Here is a 20,692-nt window from a genome sequence, read left to right on the forward strand (position 1 = left end):
CTTCGCATACGCGTTTTATAGATGGACAAGCTCTCCTTCTGTGCGCATCAATCGACGTAGGGATTTGCATGGTTTCTTCACTACGTGCCTTAGATTTACTTATCTAAGTATGCGAGTGTTTATGTTTGAGTTCGTTTATAATTAGCTTGTTCAAGTTCGGTTCATATTTGATTCGAGCTTTATTGTTTGTGTTCATGTTGGTTCATATTTGATTCGTTTAATGATTATTGAGTTTTAAACAAACAAGTCTTAACGAGCTATGTTCATGAACGTATTTAACAAATAATATATCGAACAAATTAACAAACATTAAATTTGTTCATGAACTTCTTAAACAAATAATATCGCAACCATAGACAAATGTGAAATGACTTTTTTTCAAAAAATTAAATTTATATTAAAAGTAGTTGTCTATTTAAAATGAAATATGATTAATTTATATGAATATATTCTTAAATGAAGCTTATATGTTGCATTTCTCTCCATTCGAGCTTTTATCGAGCTTTTTATCGAGCTTAATGTAGAGCTTGTTCACAAACTTCAGATGATGTTGTTCGTGAACATAAATGAACCGAACACATCAGTGTTCAAGCTTGTTTATTTAAGGATAGAGTATTTAAAATGTTGTTCAAGTTTGTTTGTTTAGTTAGTTAATGATCACAAACGAGCTTTAATCGAGCAGAGCATCGAGTAACTCGTCGAACGCCTGGTTCACTTGTATATTATTGAAAATTCATTATATAGATATAAAATACTCTAATTTATGACTATCAAATATCCTTGTTTTATCAAAATCTTTTTAAAACTGGGGTTTGTTATTAATCACACTTTTGAAAAAGATTAATTATTTTAATAATTTTTCTACGAAATTAAAATTGGTTAGTATTTAAACTTTTTAAATTTATTTTTAAATTATTATAAATATATTTATTTTATATTTACAATATTTTCAATTATTTATTAATTATAACTTAATACGTTGTTTCAAAATTTTATAGGCGTAAATTATATATATATATATATATATATATATATTCCGATGTGAAATGTTTTGACGATTTTTTTTTCGGAGAAACGCGACTACGGGCGGCAATAATTTTAAGCTAGGCGATCTCCGGGCGAGGGGAAGCTCGGCCACTAGGCCTTTAGCCATTGCTGTCTCCTTGTTAGGGTTTCATCTACTGCAACATGTTCAAAAAGTGAGTCTCCTATGCTCCGTCCGTGTTTCAACACGTTTCCTGGTCCTTTGCACATCTTCATTTTCATCCTAACCTCTTCATTCATTTAATCAGTCCAGATTTTGAGCATTGCACGCGTACCATGGGTTCGAACTGATTTCTTAGAAGTTTGCGTCGTTTCAAAAATTGTAGATGCGTGAAATCTATCTGGTTTTATGCACTGTCTTGGGTTTCTGTGATATTTTTTTGTTATTTTGTTTTTTTTTGTTTTGGCTTTGTTCTGAGTAAGGTCTAGAAATTCTCAGTTAAATCGCTGATGCTGAGAGATGGATGGACAAAGAGATGTATAAAGTATAGTAACTTTTGGGCGTTGATATTAATTTGATATTTTCGAGCAGTTTAAAATTCATGGGTATGTGTTTGTGAGTTTGATCTATGAAATAAGTGATAAGCGATTGCTTGTTGCCCCATGGACGCTAGCATTTGCGTCCATCCTGCTGTTGGGCTATGATTTTACTGTTTGGCATGCTGGCTTAGATCTTTTTTTTTTTAATTATTTATTTGAGTGGAAGCACTATAAGAAACTTAGGGTTTACTCCCCTAATTCCAATCCACGTAAATCCCCTTAATACATATTTAAATTAAGCTCTAAATAAACTGATACCATAATTTTTGTATTAAATATGATAATGTCAAGACTTACTCATAATTTAACAAAAATTGTACTCCTGACTTGTATTTCAAATTTTTTTGAGGAAGGAAAAACCAGGTCGCACAATTGGATAATTCGGTTGCACATGCCTGAGCTAGTTGGGGTTTGTGTCCTTAGCACCCTATGCTAGATCTACCCATGTTACTCTGTGTTGTGATGAGTAAAGAGATGATAGTGTTGATGAAATTTCTAATTTTTTCTATTAACAATTTCTTCATGCTTTGTCGAGCTTTGATTATATGGAAGTAGTTCATGATTATGTAGTTTTATATAGATCCATAATTAGTATCTTACTGATATTTATGTATTTTCTTTTGTTTTCTTCTTCACTCTTCCGTGAGAAAACAATGTTGTAAACAACCATGCTTATGTGTGGTTTGTGTGGATAGATAATCGTCAGGATTATCCTCCATAGAATGAGGTTATTTTAGGAAAAATTCCTTTCATTTACTGACTACTTGTAGCTTTTGAAGATTTACCTTGGAGGAAATATCAGCACAAAATCAAGTGAAAGCATCTGTGCAACGGAAGATTCGACAAAGCATTGTTGATGAGGTAAGTGATCTGGTTGTTTATTTTGTTTTTGTACTATTTATTAAGTTGACCTAAGAGTCCAAATGTATGATAATTTCTCATCATTTTTGCAGTACCCTAGTTTGGAACCTCTCATGGATGACCTACTTCCAAAGAAATCGCCTCTTATTGTTGCAAAATGGTTAGATAAAAGTTTCGTTAATCATCATATCTTCATGTTTTCTATTGGGGCTTCATATATTGTAGCAGTTATAATTTGTGGAGTATAATTGAGATATCTTATGCTGTAATTGAGAATCAAGCTTTGTTTATCACGGGCTTGATGCTCTTTTATGATTGATCTTTTAACTTCGATCTTTATTGTAAACTTTTTATGCATTTTTTGTTAATAAAATCATATGCTCTAGTATTTAATGGATTTCTGCTTTATTAACGTGAAGAAATGCTTTGAAGATAACATTCTTAGGCTGGAGAGCAGATTTAACTTTTTCCACTTGTTATATAAAATAGTTTTAGGTGATTAGGTTAAATTTACCTTATACTTCATTATTTCATGCAAGTGAGTTAGCCAAAGAGAATATTGAACTAAAGTGCGTAAAGTCTATGCATGCATCTAGCATATTGTGGAAGAAAGGCATTTGAAACCGATGGATTGAATTGAAAATAAATTGCAATGTTTAGGGATGATGTAATGTTTGGCCCTAGGTCGCAAGAAGGGGCTACAAGGGATGGAGAGGACGGAGGGGATAATTAATGAAGCAAGAGAGAAAATTAGAAAGATAAAGGTTGAATCATATAACCTAGATTGTTTTCAAACTATTCTGATATGAACAGCATCACATGGTAAAGACCTTGCTTCATAAAGGAAATATTTCAAGAAGGGGAGTATGAATGGAAATTTGTACTAATAGCTAATAACTAAATGATTAAAGTACCTTTATATACTTCTTACATAAATATTTATGCAAATCAAATAAATACTAATTCTAAATAACATGAAATAAAATTCAAATGATGTAAATCATTTGTAAATGATTGATACTCATGGCATTCATCTATAATGTTAGAAATCAAACAATAGTAGATCAATAGAAATTCTATGACGTGCTTGATGGCCTCAATCAAATCTTTAGGCTGCAAAAAATTCTTTTTTAGAGAGTAGTGATGGTAATAGCTCTTAAAAAAATCAAAAGAATGCAGAGCACCTTGAAAGTTTGTAGAATAAGTTTTAAAAAAAGGTTGATATGTATATCTAGTTAAGATGCTGATAACCACTCTCGATGTAACATGCAAAAGTTACATTAATTGTAATCTAGATATTATGTGGTCCATATTTTCGTCCTATATAAACAAAAACAAAATTACTAAGGATAACTAGGTTCTGACCGTCCTAAACCATAAGTAACCTTTATGATCGCATAGGAATTGCAAGTTGGTGAAGCATTGAAAGATAAATCATAGCCCTATTTCAAAAAACTTCCAAACATCTTGATGAGCTTATATTATAGTTACATATCTTGCATCATTTATGACAATTTTATTTTAAAACCACTAAAGAACAAGTGCAAATATCAAACAAAATATGCAATAAAAAAATTGATTTGTATGCTTGGTTGTTGCAATGATAGCTAAAAGCTCTCTAAGGGCTATACTGTGAATATTTTGTAATTACGTAAGTAACCCAAGGAGTCAAACGACTTCTTTGAATAATAACAAACCGAATGGTGTAAATATCAAACACCATTACTCTCTAATTGTTGGAGTTGACAAAATAATAAACATCATTGAACCTTGAATTTCTTAACGAAAGATGATTAATGGAGTACAGCATATTTCTTGCTGATGATTCTTAAAGCATATATGTTCTTATTTCCAATACACATGCAATGCAATTTTCTGGGGAATTGTTATTCCTAATTACTTAGAGTTCAGTTGTCTCTACATAATAGCTAGTATAACTCAATAGTTGGCTTTTTACTGAGGAGGCTAACCTTTTCTTTTCTGTTATTTTTAGTCAAAACCATCTGAATCTTGTCTCGGTGAACAACGTGCCTTTATTTTTCAACATTAGGGATGGCCCTTACATGCCAACTTTGAGGCTGCTTCATCAATGTAAAGTACAAACTCAACGAATTTTTATCTTTTATATAATTTTGTACCTGAAATAAAAAGTGCTGATTCAGATTTTTGCTTTTTTTTTTGCTTCTCCCCGTTAATCATCTCATCTTAAAAGAGGAGCTTTTGTTCTTTGTATGCTATGCATAGAGGAACCTATTTCTCTTGTGTACGCTGCCTCCATCACTCAAATAGGCCTGCACAAATTCACGCTCCCAAGCTAATAAATTTTCATGCACTAAGCAATCATATTTTTGGATTTGTGCTATTAAGTTGTTATACAAAACATTATATGAACCCGTGATGCTCTAGTTAAACTCTCTTCAATATTGTTTGTTTGAAATTCAGTGCGCTGTTCTCATTTTATCAAATCCCAATATAAGTTACTGGTGGATAATAGTGTTTGTAAGGTACTTACTGTGTTTTTATTTTTATCTCAGATCCCAATATAATGAAGAAGTTACAGGTGGACAGAGGTGCTGTCAAGTTTGTCCTTTCTGGTGCTAATATAATGTGCCCTGGTCTTACATCCCCTGGTGGTGCATTGGATGATGAAGTAGAAGAAGAAACCCCAGTGGTATTACTTCTTGCCAAGCTGCGACAAATATCCAGTGAAGTTAGCTTTTTGATATTTTAACTACTGCAATGTGGTGAAGTTAGGTTAAATAACTGACGTGTCCCGTGTCCGTGTCCTATATTTTCTTGGGTGTGAGGAAGCAAGAAAAACAAAACAAATGATGCTCGTTCGTGCTGGAATAATTGACGTGTCCCGTGTCCTATATTTCGTTAAGAAATTCAAGGTCTTAAACCAGCACGAACAAGCATCATTTGTTTTGTTTTTCTTGCTTCCTCACACCCAGTGCCGAACTCCACGGCTTTGGTCTCTTCCTCCCTTCCTGTCCCGTGATTTACAACAGTCACAGCTTTCACCCAAGCATCCCACTAGCGACAGCCAACCTCCTAATCCCTTTAGCCGCAAGTAGCTCCAATCACAACCTCAGCACCCACGACCATCCGCTCCTACCTCGCGTTCTACTACAGCTCACAATTCCCACACTCGATTGTGCTATGCCGATCTTCCCAACTGCAGTGAAATCCCTCTACCTCTTTTGAATCCCAGCCACTGTAACATCTGCCCAAACCCACGCCCAAGAGCCAAACCCAAACCTCTCTATTACATACCTCTTTTCCATCTTTCCACCTACAACAACTACACTCTTTAGCCCATTTCTCTTTATTTTAATATTATTAATAGTATAGCTAATATTATTTATAATATTAATTATTATTAGTATTATTATTGTTATCTAAACCAAAAAAAAGAAAGAAAGAAAAAAAGAAGGAAACAAAAAGAGACCTTTTTATGCATTGCAAGTTTTTCGCCATCGCCAATTTCCTCGACATCATCATCGATGTCGTTGGCCCTCACTGTTAAGGTATAAATGCATTCCAAACTCAAAAAGGCCTAAATCTTGTTTTCGACGCTCGCAAAGCACCGAAAAATCACCTATACACACTCTCGTAGCATAGTAGGAGGGAACCCAGTGCGATGCTTGCGGCGAGGTGGGTAGGCCCTGTGCATGCTCTTGTAGCGTGGCGGGGATTACTTTAAGTACCCGTTTACGTGCTTTAGTGCCTACGGGGAAAGAAAATTATGCATTTCAAATAGGTACCTCAAAGACCCATGCACACTCTTGTAACATGGTGGGATGATCACAGTGTCGCCTGCACCTGCCATACACGCTCTCGTAACATGGTGGGAAGGCCCATCTCCTTGAAATTCCTTTAAACGGGGGAGACGTTGGGAGATTGCCGAATTTTCTTATAAACAGAGGACCTGGACTTTAACAAATTACAGGAGACTTGAATTCAACGAAACGACAGGGAACAATACTTGCACAACAGGGAACTAAACTTGAGTAAATGCATAAAATGAATTTATAATCCACAAACAACAACAACAACATCAAGCCTTTATCCCACTAAGTGGGGTCGGTTACATGAATCCTTTTTCTCCATTGTGTCCTATTAAAAGTCAAATTCTCGTTTAAATCTAATAAAGAAAGGTCATTCATAATATTTTCTAACCAAGTCTTTTTAGGTCTACCCCTACCTTTCTTAACATAAGTCAAATCTAATACCTCTACTCTCCTAACCGGGTCATCGGAAGGCCGCCGTTTTATGTGACCAAACCATCTAAGACGACTCTCTCTAATCTTATCTTCTACTGGAGCTACTCCAACCTTTTCACGTATATGCTCATTTCGTATCCTATCTCTAAGGGTAAAGCCACTCAACCACCTGAGCATTTTCATCTCTGTCAAACTTAACTTAGTATTATGCTTCTCTTTTAATGGCCAACATTCGGCACCATAAAGCATTGCAGGCCTCACTACCATCTTATAGAATTTTCCATTAAGTTTGAGGGGTACATTTCTATCACATAACAAACCCGATGCATTCCTCCACTTCAACCATCCAACTTGAATTCTACTGATAACATCCCCATCTATTTCACCATCACTCTGAACAATAAATCCAAGATATCTAAAACATGTACTCTTAGTAATGACTTGATCACCCAAAGTCACAATCCCCTCACTAGGTCTATTAATACTAAAATTGCACTCCATATATTCCGTTTTAGATCTACTCAAGCGAAAACCTGTAGACTCTAAGGTTGACCTCCATAATTCAAGTTTACCTTCAACTCCCTCTCTAGTCTTATCAACAAGAAGAATATCATCAGCAAAAAGCATACACAAAGGTACATCTTTTGGCAAATCTAGTGAGAAATATCCATGACTAAAGCGCAAAAAGATATGGGCTTAAGGCTGATCCTTGATGTAACCCAACTGAATACACTTCACTTGAACTTAGGGGTGTCATTTTTGACACGACACGAAACAACGACCCGAACCGACCGCGGAAAAATCCGGGGTTCGGGTTCACCCAAACCCGACGGTCGGGTTCGGGTTCATGAAATCAACCCGTTTTAAAATCGGGTCGGGGTTCGGGTTGAACGCCAACCCGAATTTGACGCCGAAAGTGACACATGGTGGAAAATCATTTTTGACCCGAAAACCCAGATTGACCCGATTTTGACAGCCGAAAACACCGAGATTGACCCGATTTTGACCCGAAATTAGCATTTTGGGTCAACCCGGGTCATTCGTGTCCGGGTCGGGTTGACCCGGACCGAAATCGGGTCGGGTTCGGGTCCAGAAAACCGTGACCCGTTTTAAAACGGGTTTCGGGTTCGGGTTGACCCGAACAGTGCGGGTCAGTTTTCCGGGTTCGGACCCGAACCCGACACGTTGACACGAATTGGACACCCTACTTGAACTAAATCCTTACTACTCCTATCTTTTTTTGGCTAACTTTACATATATCTTTCTCCTCTTTAGTATCTATCATATTATATAACATTCACTAAAGCTAATGTCTTGCATACGCATATTGCTCTTCTAGCATCCTTACGAGCATCTTATATATTTCTCAAATTATCAAAATTTTAAAATTAAACCAATTTATTAATAACAAACATTTACCTTTATTTTTAATTTTTTTTGAACCATCTTGATTCACCACCACTATTTTTACTAATTAGTGAGCTTTCATTTTGAAACATCAAAGGACATTTTTTTGCTATATCTTAATCACTAGTTCACTTTTTCCACATAACATTAGCATGCCTCTGCACAGACAAATCTTAAGATCTAAATCTTATTTCTCAAAAATTTTTTTGTAATATTTTTTAAAATGCGCCCCATATAATCTAGAAAATGTTTTACCTTATATTTTTTTTTATGCCCATTTATCTTAAAGTCTAAAACTAATAATCGATGATTGGGTACATAATATTTTACTCAATAACTTTACAATTTCAATCTAAACAATTTAAATTTCCAATAGAAATAGTCAAATTGGGTTGATATATTCCATTTTTATAAGTTGATGAGATGCTCATTCCTTTTTCTTAAATAAGGTTTAGCTAATTGAAAATCATAAGCTAAATAACAAAGTTCCAATATGTATTGGCCACCTTATTCGTCGTTCAAATCCATGGGCCACCAGTGAATGCTTTTAAATATCTACCTCTCTACACAACATGTGTCACATTTAAATCTCCTCCAATAATAAACTCTTTCTTCAAAAGATATCTTTTGTATTAATTCTTTCTAAGTCATTCCAAAAATTTAATTTAGGAAAAGCTCATATCCAAACTCGACTTGAGGAAGCATAAGCTTTATTATAATACTTAACATCTTATCACAACACAATCTTTAAAGATATAATTCTAATCCAAATCATATTAATTTTTATATATTATCTAAACTCTCTTATTCTATAATAAACCTACACCATTTCTAGTACGACCACCCGAATACACCAAAGTTTAATTCACTAATATCAATTTCCTATAGACTTCCTCTCAACCTATTTAGTTTCCTGAATGCAACCAAAATATTTAACTTCTATGAATCCATATATTTATAATTCCATAATTCCTGTAAGAGAACCTATATTCCAAGTTCCTATCTTAATTTTAGTTTCATGGACTAACTTCTTTGCCCACATCCGTCCTTGATGTGGGAATCCTTGACAATTTAACACTGCACCCGGGCTCCGGTGCAGCGGCCCTTGCACACTTGTCACTGTATTCAGGCCATACAGCGCGTCGCTTCCAGGGGACGCCGTATCATTAACACAATTTCTTAAAGGATTCATGTCATTATTGTTCGACAAGTTTTACGCTAGCTGTCGACTACCTAACGCAACCCTCCACTTTTCTCATCCAGGACTTAGGACCTTACAATAGCAGTGTTAATTTATAATCCACAAAATAGACAAATAATCAAACACTAAATGAACTTGCGATGAACATTCAAATGAACATCAATGTGCAAACAAGAAATATTTGTAATGAATATCAATGAACAAATGAGAAACTTGTGTTGAACACAAGTCCAAGCAAATGCATCAATCAATAAAGGAGTTCCAATGTGCACAATGAACTATTCATGAGTGGTGGTAGGAGAAACGTAGTGACATGGTTGTGAGCAAACTGAAGATATACAATGACTATAACAACTTCTCTACAGTCAACACCTATCTACAAACAAACACATCGAACCTCCGTAAGTAATGAAGGTCAATGCACAATGAACATGGTGAGTTGGTGTATCCGAGGAAGTTCGAAGCACGTGACGTTTATGCATAGTCAATATTACTCAGCTCCGGATGCTGCTTGCTGGCGAACAAATATTAAATAACTGGCATGCAACAAGTGCAGTGGCATTCATATAATTGGCACTAATCAATATACAAGCAAACACATCAATTCCTATGGACGATGAAGGTTAACATGGAATGAATTTAGTGATTCGCCAGTCAATATGCATAGAGAAATCAGCAGTGAATGCAGCTTAACCTGCACTCAATGCTGATCAACATGCAAGTGAATATACCAGTCTCTTGCAAACATAAAATCAATGTGCAATGAACGTACCAATTTGTCTGCAATCAACAAGGCCTCTTGCATACGATAAATGCAAATGTCTGCCGGCAATGACAAAAGATTTGTCGTATGCACAATAGTATTCTACGAGTGGTAGCCAACAACAAACAATGAATACTACAACATCCTCACAGTCAATGACTATCTAATGGAAGGCCAATACACCGATCCCTAGCAAGCAAAAGGTGGTCAATCTGTGACAAATGCAAACACCCACGAGCCATTGTAGGAGATTCGTTGGTGCACGACAGTTTACCTGCATAAAGTAGCAAATTACCTATAGTACATCATTCAATATGCTACACCATACCATCAGATATGCAACACTCATACAAACAGATAGAAAACGTCCACAAACTTCTAAATAGAATGCTACAATTCACATGTAAGTAAAAGCGGCGAATCATTAGTAAGAAATGCAGGCCGCTGATAAAGCGAGGCAGTAAATTTACGATGTCATGCTGTCATATTAGATAAATCAGTTCACCTGCAAGTGACAGGTAGAAGACTCCTGATGCGTCGTTCAACATATTCACCAACAAAAATATATTACTGCAAGTTGAATACTGAAGAAAATGACAACATGCAAAAGGTAAAATAAGCTAAACAACCTACCGATGCGCATCAAATGAAGCTCAACATGCTGTTAAATTACGCTACCGAATTTACAACACTCATACAAGCGAACATAAGACGTTTTCATATTCCAAAATGAGACTTTGCATGCTCATTAGCGATGGTCATTTGCACTATTGATAATCACAAAAATATCTCCCATACATTGAAATATGCAATGATTCATGTACATTATGCATATACATGTTGTAATATACAAAATACATTATGCAAAATACATACAAATGCATACACCCTCATGGGGCCTGGCGAGCGTGTTACAGACATACACACACGTGACATCTGAGAATGATGCGCGGGTCAAGAAATGAACATAAGTTCGAACCCGATCCTCCTATGTGAGTAGATAGGAGTCGACACAGCTCAAATTATCAAATAAATTTACGATCGCGACATCGATCGAGATATTTATTTTAAATATTCATATTAGGCCTTCAAGGTGCATAATAAAGAAAATCCACTAATAAAAGCATAAAGCTGATGACAAACCCGATCCTCTGTCGATAAGTAGACAGGGTCGACATGGTTCAACTAACAAAAATAATTGCCTCATAAAGACCTCGATGATAGCCGTGTTGATGGAAGATCTCAACCAGAGGAAACCCTCAAATATTTAAAAATGTCTCCCAACTCCCATAAGATATATTCTATGACATTAATGTTTAAAATTGAAATCAACTACCAAACACTTAAAGCAAAATACTCATCCACTATCCGCAATAGTTTACCGAGGTGGATAAGTTAGAAATCACTTCAGCTCACAAAGAGCAAATATTTTGTTGAGAATATCTTTAGGATTTATTCTCAATTCATCTCTTGCTAGTAAGGACGTAGCACGTGTCCTCTAACCGGTGGTTTCACTGCCAAATGACATCACAAGTAAATGGTTATGACCGGGACCCTCTGACCAGGTGGTTTTGCCGCCAAATGGCACAATTATTACGGTCATAGTCAGAGCCCGTATGTTCCCCAACGACGTTAAATCATTAAGTAATGAATCAATATAATATGATCAATAAGTCACAAAGTCCTTTGTTAGCTAAGGTGAATTCAAATGTCTCTTTAGACAAATATTCATCTTAGGTTTACAAGATGCATTTGGACAAAGCAACTCATGGTTGCTGACAAGGATCCTTCTGTCATGTTAGGTCGACTACCTCCTCTAACTAAGTAGAACATGGATCATGATGGCTCGGGACGACGGAACTATGGGATGTTGATCGGGTCTATCATCACACCCTCCATCATTCGCTTTAAGTGCAAGGTGGTAAATTTCAATTTTAAATGTTAAATTTTCAAATACCTAAATCATGTTGCTACTATACGAGTATACGCTAGATACTACATACCTTTACGTATCTGTTTGACGACTAGCCTTAATCAAAATTTCTCCCTCGTTGCCGAGAGGGGCAATTAACTATTCTTACGCCTATAGGAAACCTAAACTCATGTGACAAAGTCCTCGCAAAATGAGGGTGATGTCTTATTCAAAACCCAATCTGCCTTCTGAAATTTGCCTTAGAACTTGAGCATTAAAACTCTCCACGATGAGAGAGTTTTTCGGAGCCCACAAATCTCGATGATCTATCAATAACAATATCATGTAAAAAATTTCAATATAGTATCACAACCGATACATTTGAAACAATATAATAGATGCATCAGTATGATAATATCATTCATTCATTCTCAATTTACATAAATATATGTAACAACTATCAATTGGCATACTTGTATTTAGCTTGCTTTAGATAGATCCTCATATCCACTGAACTCATTCTCTTATTGAAGCCTGTCAGATTCAGCATTGATCCTATCAATTCTACTAGGGGTTTGTTCGTCCAAGTTATAGGTACATGTCGCAACCAAATCAATAGCATATAGCAATTTTACATGTCGGTAAAAAAAAAAAGAAATATGTATGCTTGCAATTATTCTCAATAATAAATGATCAATGTTTTAAAGAAGCTGATAAACAATTTTGGCAACTCCGGATAAGCATATGGAGGGAAAATACTAACATATAGATGTATATCTCTAATAAGTTTCGTTGCATGCATAGAAATAATTAATCAAATTTAAAGAACACACGTACAATAATAGTAAATGTAGAAAGGAACTTTCTTTTATAAAGCGTAAGACTACCCAGCTAAAATGTAGAAAGGACTGTCGCAACTTAAATAAAGTTTGCGCGCCCTCTCGACTCAAACTATATTAATATCTGTGAACTTAAATCAAATACTCTTTGGTCAAGAACAACATGCAAGACCTGCAAATGAATGGTATAAATTCTTAATCTTTGCAATTAGGAACAAATAACCTCATCATGGTTAAGCATCTAATATTTTTTAGAATCAAATTTCATAAAATTTTTAACTCAAACCATATGCATACATTGCCTCACTACTTAGGTTGATATTCTTGTCTCATAATGAGGCAGGACATATATGAAAATTTGATTTAGATAAGGAATTTGCACGCTTAATGAGTAGGAGCGAATTAATTAAAGCTTTGTGATGACTCAAACAAAGAAATAAAATCAAAGAACGGTAAACACAAGCTTAGGCCAAGTTACTTGCGAAAAGTAAAAACCACATAATAATCAATAGCTCTAGACGTTGCAAACGAAATGGGTTTCAACAAGAAATCTCTAATCTAAGAATAAGAGTAGTGCTATGAAAGATCTTTCACACAACTCCTAATAAATCCTAGGCTTTAGCGGGAAGAATTAACACAACTTTCCATGAGTCAATTAGAACTACAATTGAGAACGACTAAAAGATAAAAGAGTAGGAAGAGAGATCACCCAAATAAACAAGACAAACGAAGCTCCGATGTGGGGTTTACGTGCTTGACAAGCCTTAGACAGCAGGTTAGAAGCCGGAGACAGATTCTGGACAGCACCCTACTAGGTTTGACAAGCCTTAGACTGCTCTTCTATGCTACCAGAGGCTTTGGACAGCAGATTATGGCCTTTTAGGCGGCTCGACAACAGTTCTCCTGAGTCTGAAATTCAGGACAGCAACTAGATCTTGGCCAAAATCCTAGAATTATTCCGGACAGCGGCTGGTCTTCTCTTGGACAGCAGGAGAATCAAGTGTTGGGGCTAGGGTTGAAGTGGGTGGCGGGTAGAGAGGGGAGGAGGAATTAGGGAATTAATTCCTTTGATTGGAGCTTAGTGTTTTGGAAAGAAATCAATTGGGAGAGGGACCATATGGCTGGCGGCATCAAGAGAGTGGAGGGGATTGGGGAGAGGGTTTAATGCTTGCCTCTTTGTGAATTCCAATTAAGGAGGGAAGAATTAATTCCAATCCAATTCAAAGTTGATTTGGATTTGATTGGATAAGTTTCTTAAAATAGTATCTTATTTTAGGAAGCAATTTGAATTTGGGGAGAGGTTTGAATTATTTCCAAGAGGAGAGATTGTGCTTAGGAAATAAATCCAAGGAATTAAAGAGGTGGGGGCCGGCGGCTTAATGGGGCTAGGGAGATTTGGAAAGAAAGTTAATCTTCCAAAAATAGGGAACTTCAAATAAGGGAAAGGGATTTAATCAAATTTAATTCAAATTTGATTTGGATTAGATTTGATGACTTCCCAAAAATAGATTTGAGATTTTAGGAAAGGATTTGAATTTCAAATCCATTGGATTTGAATTCAAAATCTGCCCCAAATTTTGTTCAAACCCAAATTAGGAAATAAGGAAATGTAGGGGAAAGAGGCTAGGGAGGCCGGCGACTTGGGTGGGGGAGAAACGTGGAGCCATGGTTTGGGGGAAAGGGGATTGAGGTGATTTGTGGGTTGGCGGTTTGGAGGGGGGCGGTGAAGAGGATGGTGGGGCTGGTGGCAAGAGGGGCAAGGGGTTTGGTTTAATGGCTTGGTTGTGGGAGATGTTGGCCGGTGGCAAGGTGGGGGTGGCTAGGGAATCCGGCAGCTAGGAAGAAAAGAGATTGAAAGAAAAAGAACGATAAAACAAACCACGAATCCGGCCGTCTCCAAGGTTGGTGGGTGATCCATTTTTCCTCCCTAGGGATCTCTCCAAAGCTCTCTCCTAGAACTCTCACAACTCAAAGAACACATGTGCAGGAATTTTCTTATCATTCATTCATTAACCCTCCAAGAAGAAGAGGGATGCTTTAAATAGGCAAATACATGAAGGGAATTAACAAAGACACTATTGCCTCTAGGGAATATATAAGACAAAGCCCTCAAGTGAGGGTAGAAAGGTAAAAAGAAAAATAACAAATCAAATACATAAAATAAATCAAAATAAATAGGCACGAACGTAGCCGTAGATCTCTGATGTCCTCATCACATAAGCATGAGTAGAGAACTCTCCCAGGATAATTTTATAGATTTTTTACCTTAAACTCTCCTTAAAAAAATTCATCCTCAAATTATGATTTAGCGTAGCTATCAAGCTATTCACCTTTGATAACACAACATGATTATAAAGTCTGCCAAGCATTTACATATTATATATTTTAGTTTTTTTTTTTTTACATATTATATATTTTAGTTATTATTGCTAATAGTTTAGAACATCATTTATCATGATTCATGATATTCATATGAAACTCTAGAATAATAAACTAACATTATTTCTTCTGTCTTAACACTGTTATTTCTAAATATATCAATTACGGAGTCATTATAGGTTTACTATCTTGAACCCCAAACCAAGCATGAATCTAGTTCTTCCAAGCACTTAATCAATAGCTGATCCAAATTATGCTAAGCTTAATTACACATTATAGGTTTTTCCAAAGCCCAACTATTTTCAAACAATTTCCAGCGTCCACCAAGCACCTTAGGCAACAAGATCCAGCTGGCATTGCTTTCCTGAAGAAATGGAAGATAAATGGTGTAAGCAGAAAAAGGGAAAACTTAGTGACTGGAGAAAGGAGGGAACCCAGCACAGACGTAAGTGTCCTTGCTGGCCCCTATTCTTGATCTCTCTGAGAGCCCTCCTCTCTGCAATCATAATCTGTTGCAATGTGGAAGTGAGTGTGGTGCGGTTGGTGTTTGGACCAATGCCTCTCCAGCTAAATTAGTGGGAACGAGGTCCCCAACCTGACTTTTATTTATTTATTTATTTATTGCGGTGCAAAGTTAAGGTCTTTTTACAATATTAGTATTCTTACATTTTGTGAAACACTTTAATTTTATCATTCATGATTGCTAGATAAGTTTGATAAAGATCAATACATTGATAATGCGTGTACCAAGGAAGGTGGAGCCACGTTCTATATTATGTTGCTTCTTACTGTAACACATTCATATTTTCCCCTAAACGGATGAATTTTCTCATGTTATTGATGGAAGCTCCTGTTATCCATGCCTTCCAGAAATTTCTAAGATTGAATGTTAGATGGCATGATTTCATGAAGTTTCAAGCAGACAAAGATTATAGTTTTACGGAGATGTTATCCTGATTCTTTTGCTAGTGCATTCTTCATAATTTGCTTTATATTGTAATGGAGCCTTTACAAGCTGCATGTTAATGAAGACTAAAGAATGCATGAATTTTGCTGTATTTGCTTTCAATCTGTTTCAGGCCATAATGGCTGAGGGAAAGCAGCATGCTCTTGCTATTGGGTTCACCAAAATGTCTGCAAAAAACATGTAAGTTGCATTCTTACTTGAATTGTGAAGTTGATGCTGGCATTCCTATTCCTATAGCGGTTTCTTCAATTGACAAGTGTATAAGCAGTAGTAGTTTCCATGTTCCAGAGATTTTCATTATTCAAGTTTTACAATATTTTCTTCTGAAGATTTTTTCTGATTGTGTTATCAATTATAAATGATTGTTATTCTCAGTCCTTGTTAAAAATGATTGCTTAGTATATCATTTGTCTTGTGTGTAAATAGTATAGCACTACATCAACAACAACAACAACAACGTCAAGCCTTAATTCCGCTACATGCGGTCGACTACATAAATCATTTTTATCTATTGTGTCTTATTAAGAGTCAAAGTCTCAATTAAATCTAATAAAAAGTGTCATTTCTAATAATTTCTAACTAAGTCTTTTTAGGTCTACCTCTAACTTTCTTAACATAAGTCAAAATCTTCCCATGTTAAACATTTTAATTATTATTATTATTAGTAGTAGTAGTATTTTGTTTGAATATGTAGATTGTTTAAGCTGTATGTGCAGTGTTCACTACAGGTTCATTTGAGTTAAATGCTATTCATTTCTCTTTTTCTATATAAGAGGCTGATTGCTGTGAACCAAGTTGTTTGTTTGTCTTACATTTGTGTCTATTGCTACTTAAGCATGGTTTGATTCTGCTTTGACTCCACTTAATATGTTTGTTATCATTATCATCGAGGGCGATTTACTAATATTTAAGTTTGCATCAAAATTCTCTTGAATTATGCTTGTTAATAAGAGAGTTTGAAATTTTTTTAGCCTATACTAATACAACAGAACATTATATTTCAATGTTTCTGCAGAAGGGCCATCAACAAAGGAATTGGTGTTGACAACATGCACTATCTAAATGATGGCCTCTGGAAGGTATGCACTGATTGATCATCTATCTTATTCAAACTTCGCTATATCTGTTCCTCCAGCTAGTCACACTCTTCATCACTCCATAAAGTTGTCCTGATGTTTTGAACTGAGAATTTTTACCACCGAATGAACAGAGAATTGACAATGAACATCATTAATACGTACTGTTTAACAATTAAATTCTTGTCCCGTATGTCCTAAAAGTTTCATTTATCCTTTTTCTAGAACTTATTTTAAAATCTACAGCCTAAATAGTTTTGTAACAACCTATTTGGAGGCCAACCAGGTTTGAAACCAAGATTCAAATTATCTCTTTGAGCATAATGTGATAATTTTAATTGATCATTTAAAGTTATTTTTCGTTTCCATATTTTCACCAGCTATCAGTTAATTTGAGTTGTTAAATTCATGAAATAGGCGGAGATTTCATGGTTGGGCACTCCATTTTAATTATCCATGTGTCTATCTGCTTGTGGGGATGCATTGTTTCCAGTTGTTGTCATAGTTCACTTTGATATAAAGAATGAGCAGTGCAATAAACAATGTACTAAATGAATAAAAAAAACATAGATGCTAATGGAGTAATTAATTTAACTCCTTTATAACTGAAACTATTAGTTTGATTTAGCATAAAAATTTTAAATAATTTTAGAGCTTCAGTATTATCAAGTTTATTTGTGATGCTAACACTTAATTTATTGTGTTGATAACTAGGTGTAACGAAATGAAAACACTAACATAGATGTTGCGGTAAAACTAGGAAGAATAAGATTGTTAGATGATTGTATTGTGGAGACAGCGAAGATTGCACTTAATTAAGACAAGGTAGATAATTGGCTTAAGTGTTTTAGGTATGCATAAAAGAATTTAGTATAGTTGAAAATAAGGGATTTTATCAACCAAACTTTACATACAACAATGAGAAGAAGTTTTCATAAAGCCGTCTCAAAATAGGTGAATAAGGCTAGTGATCATAATGATGATATTATATATGAACACAATGGAGAAATACTGTGTAGCCAACCCCCACTTAGTGGGATAAAGGCTTGATGATGATGTTTTTGTTGTTGTTGGCATTTCCTCTACTTTCAAAAAGAGTGCAAGAATTCAAATTCCTCAAGAAAAACACATTAAATGTACTAAAATACGCAGCAATGCTGTTAAATTATGTCTTATCAATTATAATTTTTTCTTTTTTAGGCTGTGCCCAACATGTTCATTATTGTATCTAATGAGCATCCATGTACTATAAGACGATACTTACACATTGGAATGTCCATTTATACTAAAAGAGTATTATTAGAGAATTTATTTGTCCTTCTAATTAAGTTGAGGGGAAATTTTGGAAAATAAAATATATCTTCCCCCCGGGTGATTTATGATGCATGGCTTTAGTGACATGAATGAGTTTTTTCATGAGATTTTCAGTTATTATACGCATAGTATAGATGTTCTCTAAATTCTATCAAAATGTACATCTACAGAAAACTTTTTATATTTATTTTAAAGCAACTTGAGGAGTCTTTCCAGCTTCTCGCCCTTGTTCTTCCCTGATAGTTAGCCATTGTTGGGATTATTATGGCGAATATTTGACATATTAATGTATATTAATGATCTTTGTACCCTTCAATAGATGGAGCACTTGGACTGAGTTCTTTTGCTCCGGAAAACTGGAGAGGATTTGCTACAGGTTTCTTATTTTGATCGTAATCCTGCTGATGTTACTACGAGTTTCAGTACAAAATCAAGTAGGAATTTCTTTGTCATGCAAAATTATGTTGCTGAACAAAAAGTTCCTAAGATTACAAATTTTTGCTGTCTTCATAATGATTTTGTTCTCCTGATATGTAGCATTTGTGCCTATCTACGTTTCTCTTTGTTTTAAAAGAGCCTTCAATGCTTTTTGTATAAACTGTATTTCATGTTGTAGCAATTGGCTGTTTTGATCCTCCCTCTACCAACAACTATCTTCTTCAACTATTCCACATCTCTGTTCTAATATGAATTATTTGTTTTAATGGTTATATCGAATTTTTCATTGTTTGGCTTACTAAGTTCCTTAAAATAGCCAATCTTGGAACTTATGGTTTCCGTTATTCTACTATTAACCATCCACCATGCATGAGTTTCATGCTGATCCGGTCGAGGTTGTGCGGATCTCGAGGCACATTGAATAGATCTTAACATATAATTACGAAGGATTTGCAAGTGAGAGCTCTCTTTTTATGATTTTATCATCACATTTGCTTGCTATGTTATTAATGCTAATTAGAGAAGTCTTGCCTACTTGCTGCTTTAATAGCACCATCAAATTTACAAGCAACCTTGTTGCTAGCCTTTGCCTGCATTTTTTTTTTTTGAATAATGACCGAACCAATGAAACAATTTAGAAATTCCTTTAGGAAAAATTATTATGTGCGGTGTCTTGACATGTCCGGAGGTCAATCCGGATGCGTCAAGTCACCCAATGCACAGTGCATTGGATGATGTGGCACGTCCAAATTGACCTCCGGATGTTTTCGGATACCACACGGAATAATCTCTCCTTTTAGGCGATGAAATCACTGAAGGAGCTAAAGATTGAAGCTTGATGACTTTAGTTGGATATGTTAAGAATTTGTAATGAATGAATAGTAAGCGATTGAATCCCAAAAGTATTGTCTCCACTCACTTGTGAATGGGTTTTTTTTTAGCGGGTGTCTTTTTATTTTGAAGTTTGGTCTATTGATTCTAAGCCTATCGATCTTAAGGAGATTCTTGCGTGGATGAAGATACGCAATCTCCCATTATGCTATTGGAGTGAGAATGGTATATCCAAAATTGTGAGCAAGATTGGCACTCCTCTTATTGTTGGAGAAATTATTTAGTGCGGACACCGAACGGTCTGAAGATCAATCAGAAAACGTTATGTCACCTGGTATAGAGTGGTACCATGCATCGATACAGAGGAAAAAAGTGATGTGATGCGTTCTTGTTGGTCTTTGGATGTTGTCTGGTATTTGCACAGAATAATTTTTCCTTATTGTTGACCCCCTTATTGCTTATAACTCTAGACTTACCTTCACCATAGTTGGTATCCAAAGATTCACTCAGGGTTTATTTGGTATGATTTTCTTATTGTTTCTTAAAATATTTTTTTAGCACAAAAATTAAAATTCTAAAATTAGAAAGTTATTTTAAGAAGTAGTAAGAAAGTCGACCCAAACTAATCTCAATCTCCATTTTCAAGCCACATTTTGTTGAATCTAAATGGTAAAGAATACATTTGGTCTATAATTTATGAATGAAAGCCAACTCTCTATTCAAGTGTGATACTTTTTGCATGAATGGTCTAATTGTCTCAAATCTGCAACCCTCAACTCTCAGCTTCTTTCTCAGTTTCTACAGCCAGCCGTAGAAAAGGCAGGTGGTGGGGTTAGGCATATGAACCTCAAAGATTTGAACAAACCGAAAGTAACCTTCTTTAAGGGCCCAAGA

The 20,692-nt window shown here is 35.4% G+C and overlaps 1 protein-coding gene across 1 annotated transcript; it reads left to right on the top strand.

Moving 5' to 3' along the window:
• Positions 1–1,049: 1,049 nt before the first annotated feature.
• LOC110102775 (malignant T-cell-amplified sequence 1 homolog) lies at positions 1,050–19,253 on the top strand. Its single transcript, XM_020831252.2, has 8 exons — positions 1,050–1,199; positions 2,364–2,445; positions 2,538–2,605; positions 4,439–4,536; positions 4,980–5,116; positions 16,252–16,319; positions 17,155–17,218; positions 18,849–19,253. Exons 1-8 carry the CDS (start codon positions 1,189–1,191, stop codon positions 18,864–18,866), a joined length of 546 nt encoding a protein of 181 aa, XP_020686911.1. The 5' UTR covers positions 1,050–1,188; the 3' UTR covers positions 18,867–19,253.
• Positions 19,254–20,692: the final 1,439 nt, after the last annotated feature.

This window comes from Dendrobium catenatum, unplaced genomic scaffold (assembly GCF_001605985.2).
Source record: "Dendrobium catenatum unplaced genomic scaffold, ASM160598v2 fragScaff_scaffold_621, whole genome shotgun sequence".
Classification (NCBI taxonomy): Eukaryota; Viridiplantae; Streptophyta; class Magnoliopsida; order Asparagales; family Orchidaceae; genus Dendrobium; species Dendrobium catenatum.

What these genes read in the sequence shown, in the direction of transcription:
- LOC110102775 (XM_020831252.2), top strand. An exon ending in GACAAAGCATTGTTGATGAG is followed by an intron (nt 2,446 to 2,537) that starts GTAAGTGATCTG and finishes TCATTTTTGCAG; the next exon opens with TACCCTAGTTTGGAACCTCT. An exon ending in TTTGAGGCTGCTTCATCAAT is followed by an intron (nt 4,537 to 4,979) that starts GTAAAGTACAAA and finishes TTTTTATCTCAG; the next exon opens with ATCCCAATATAATGAAGAAG.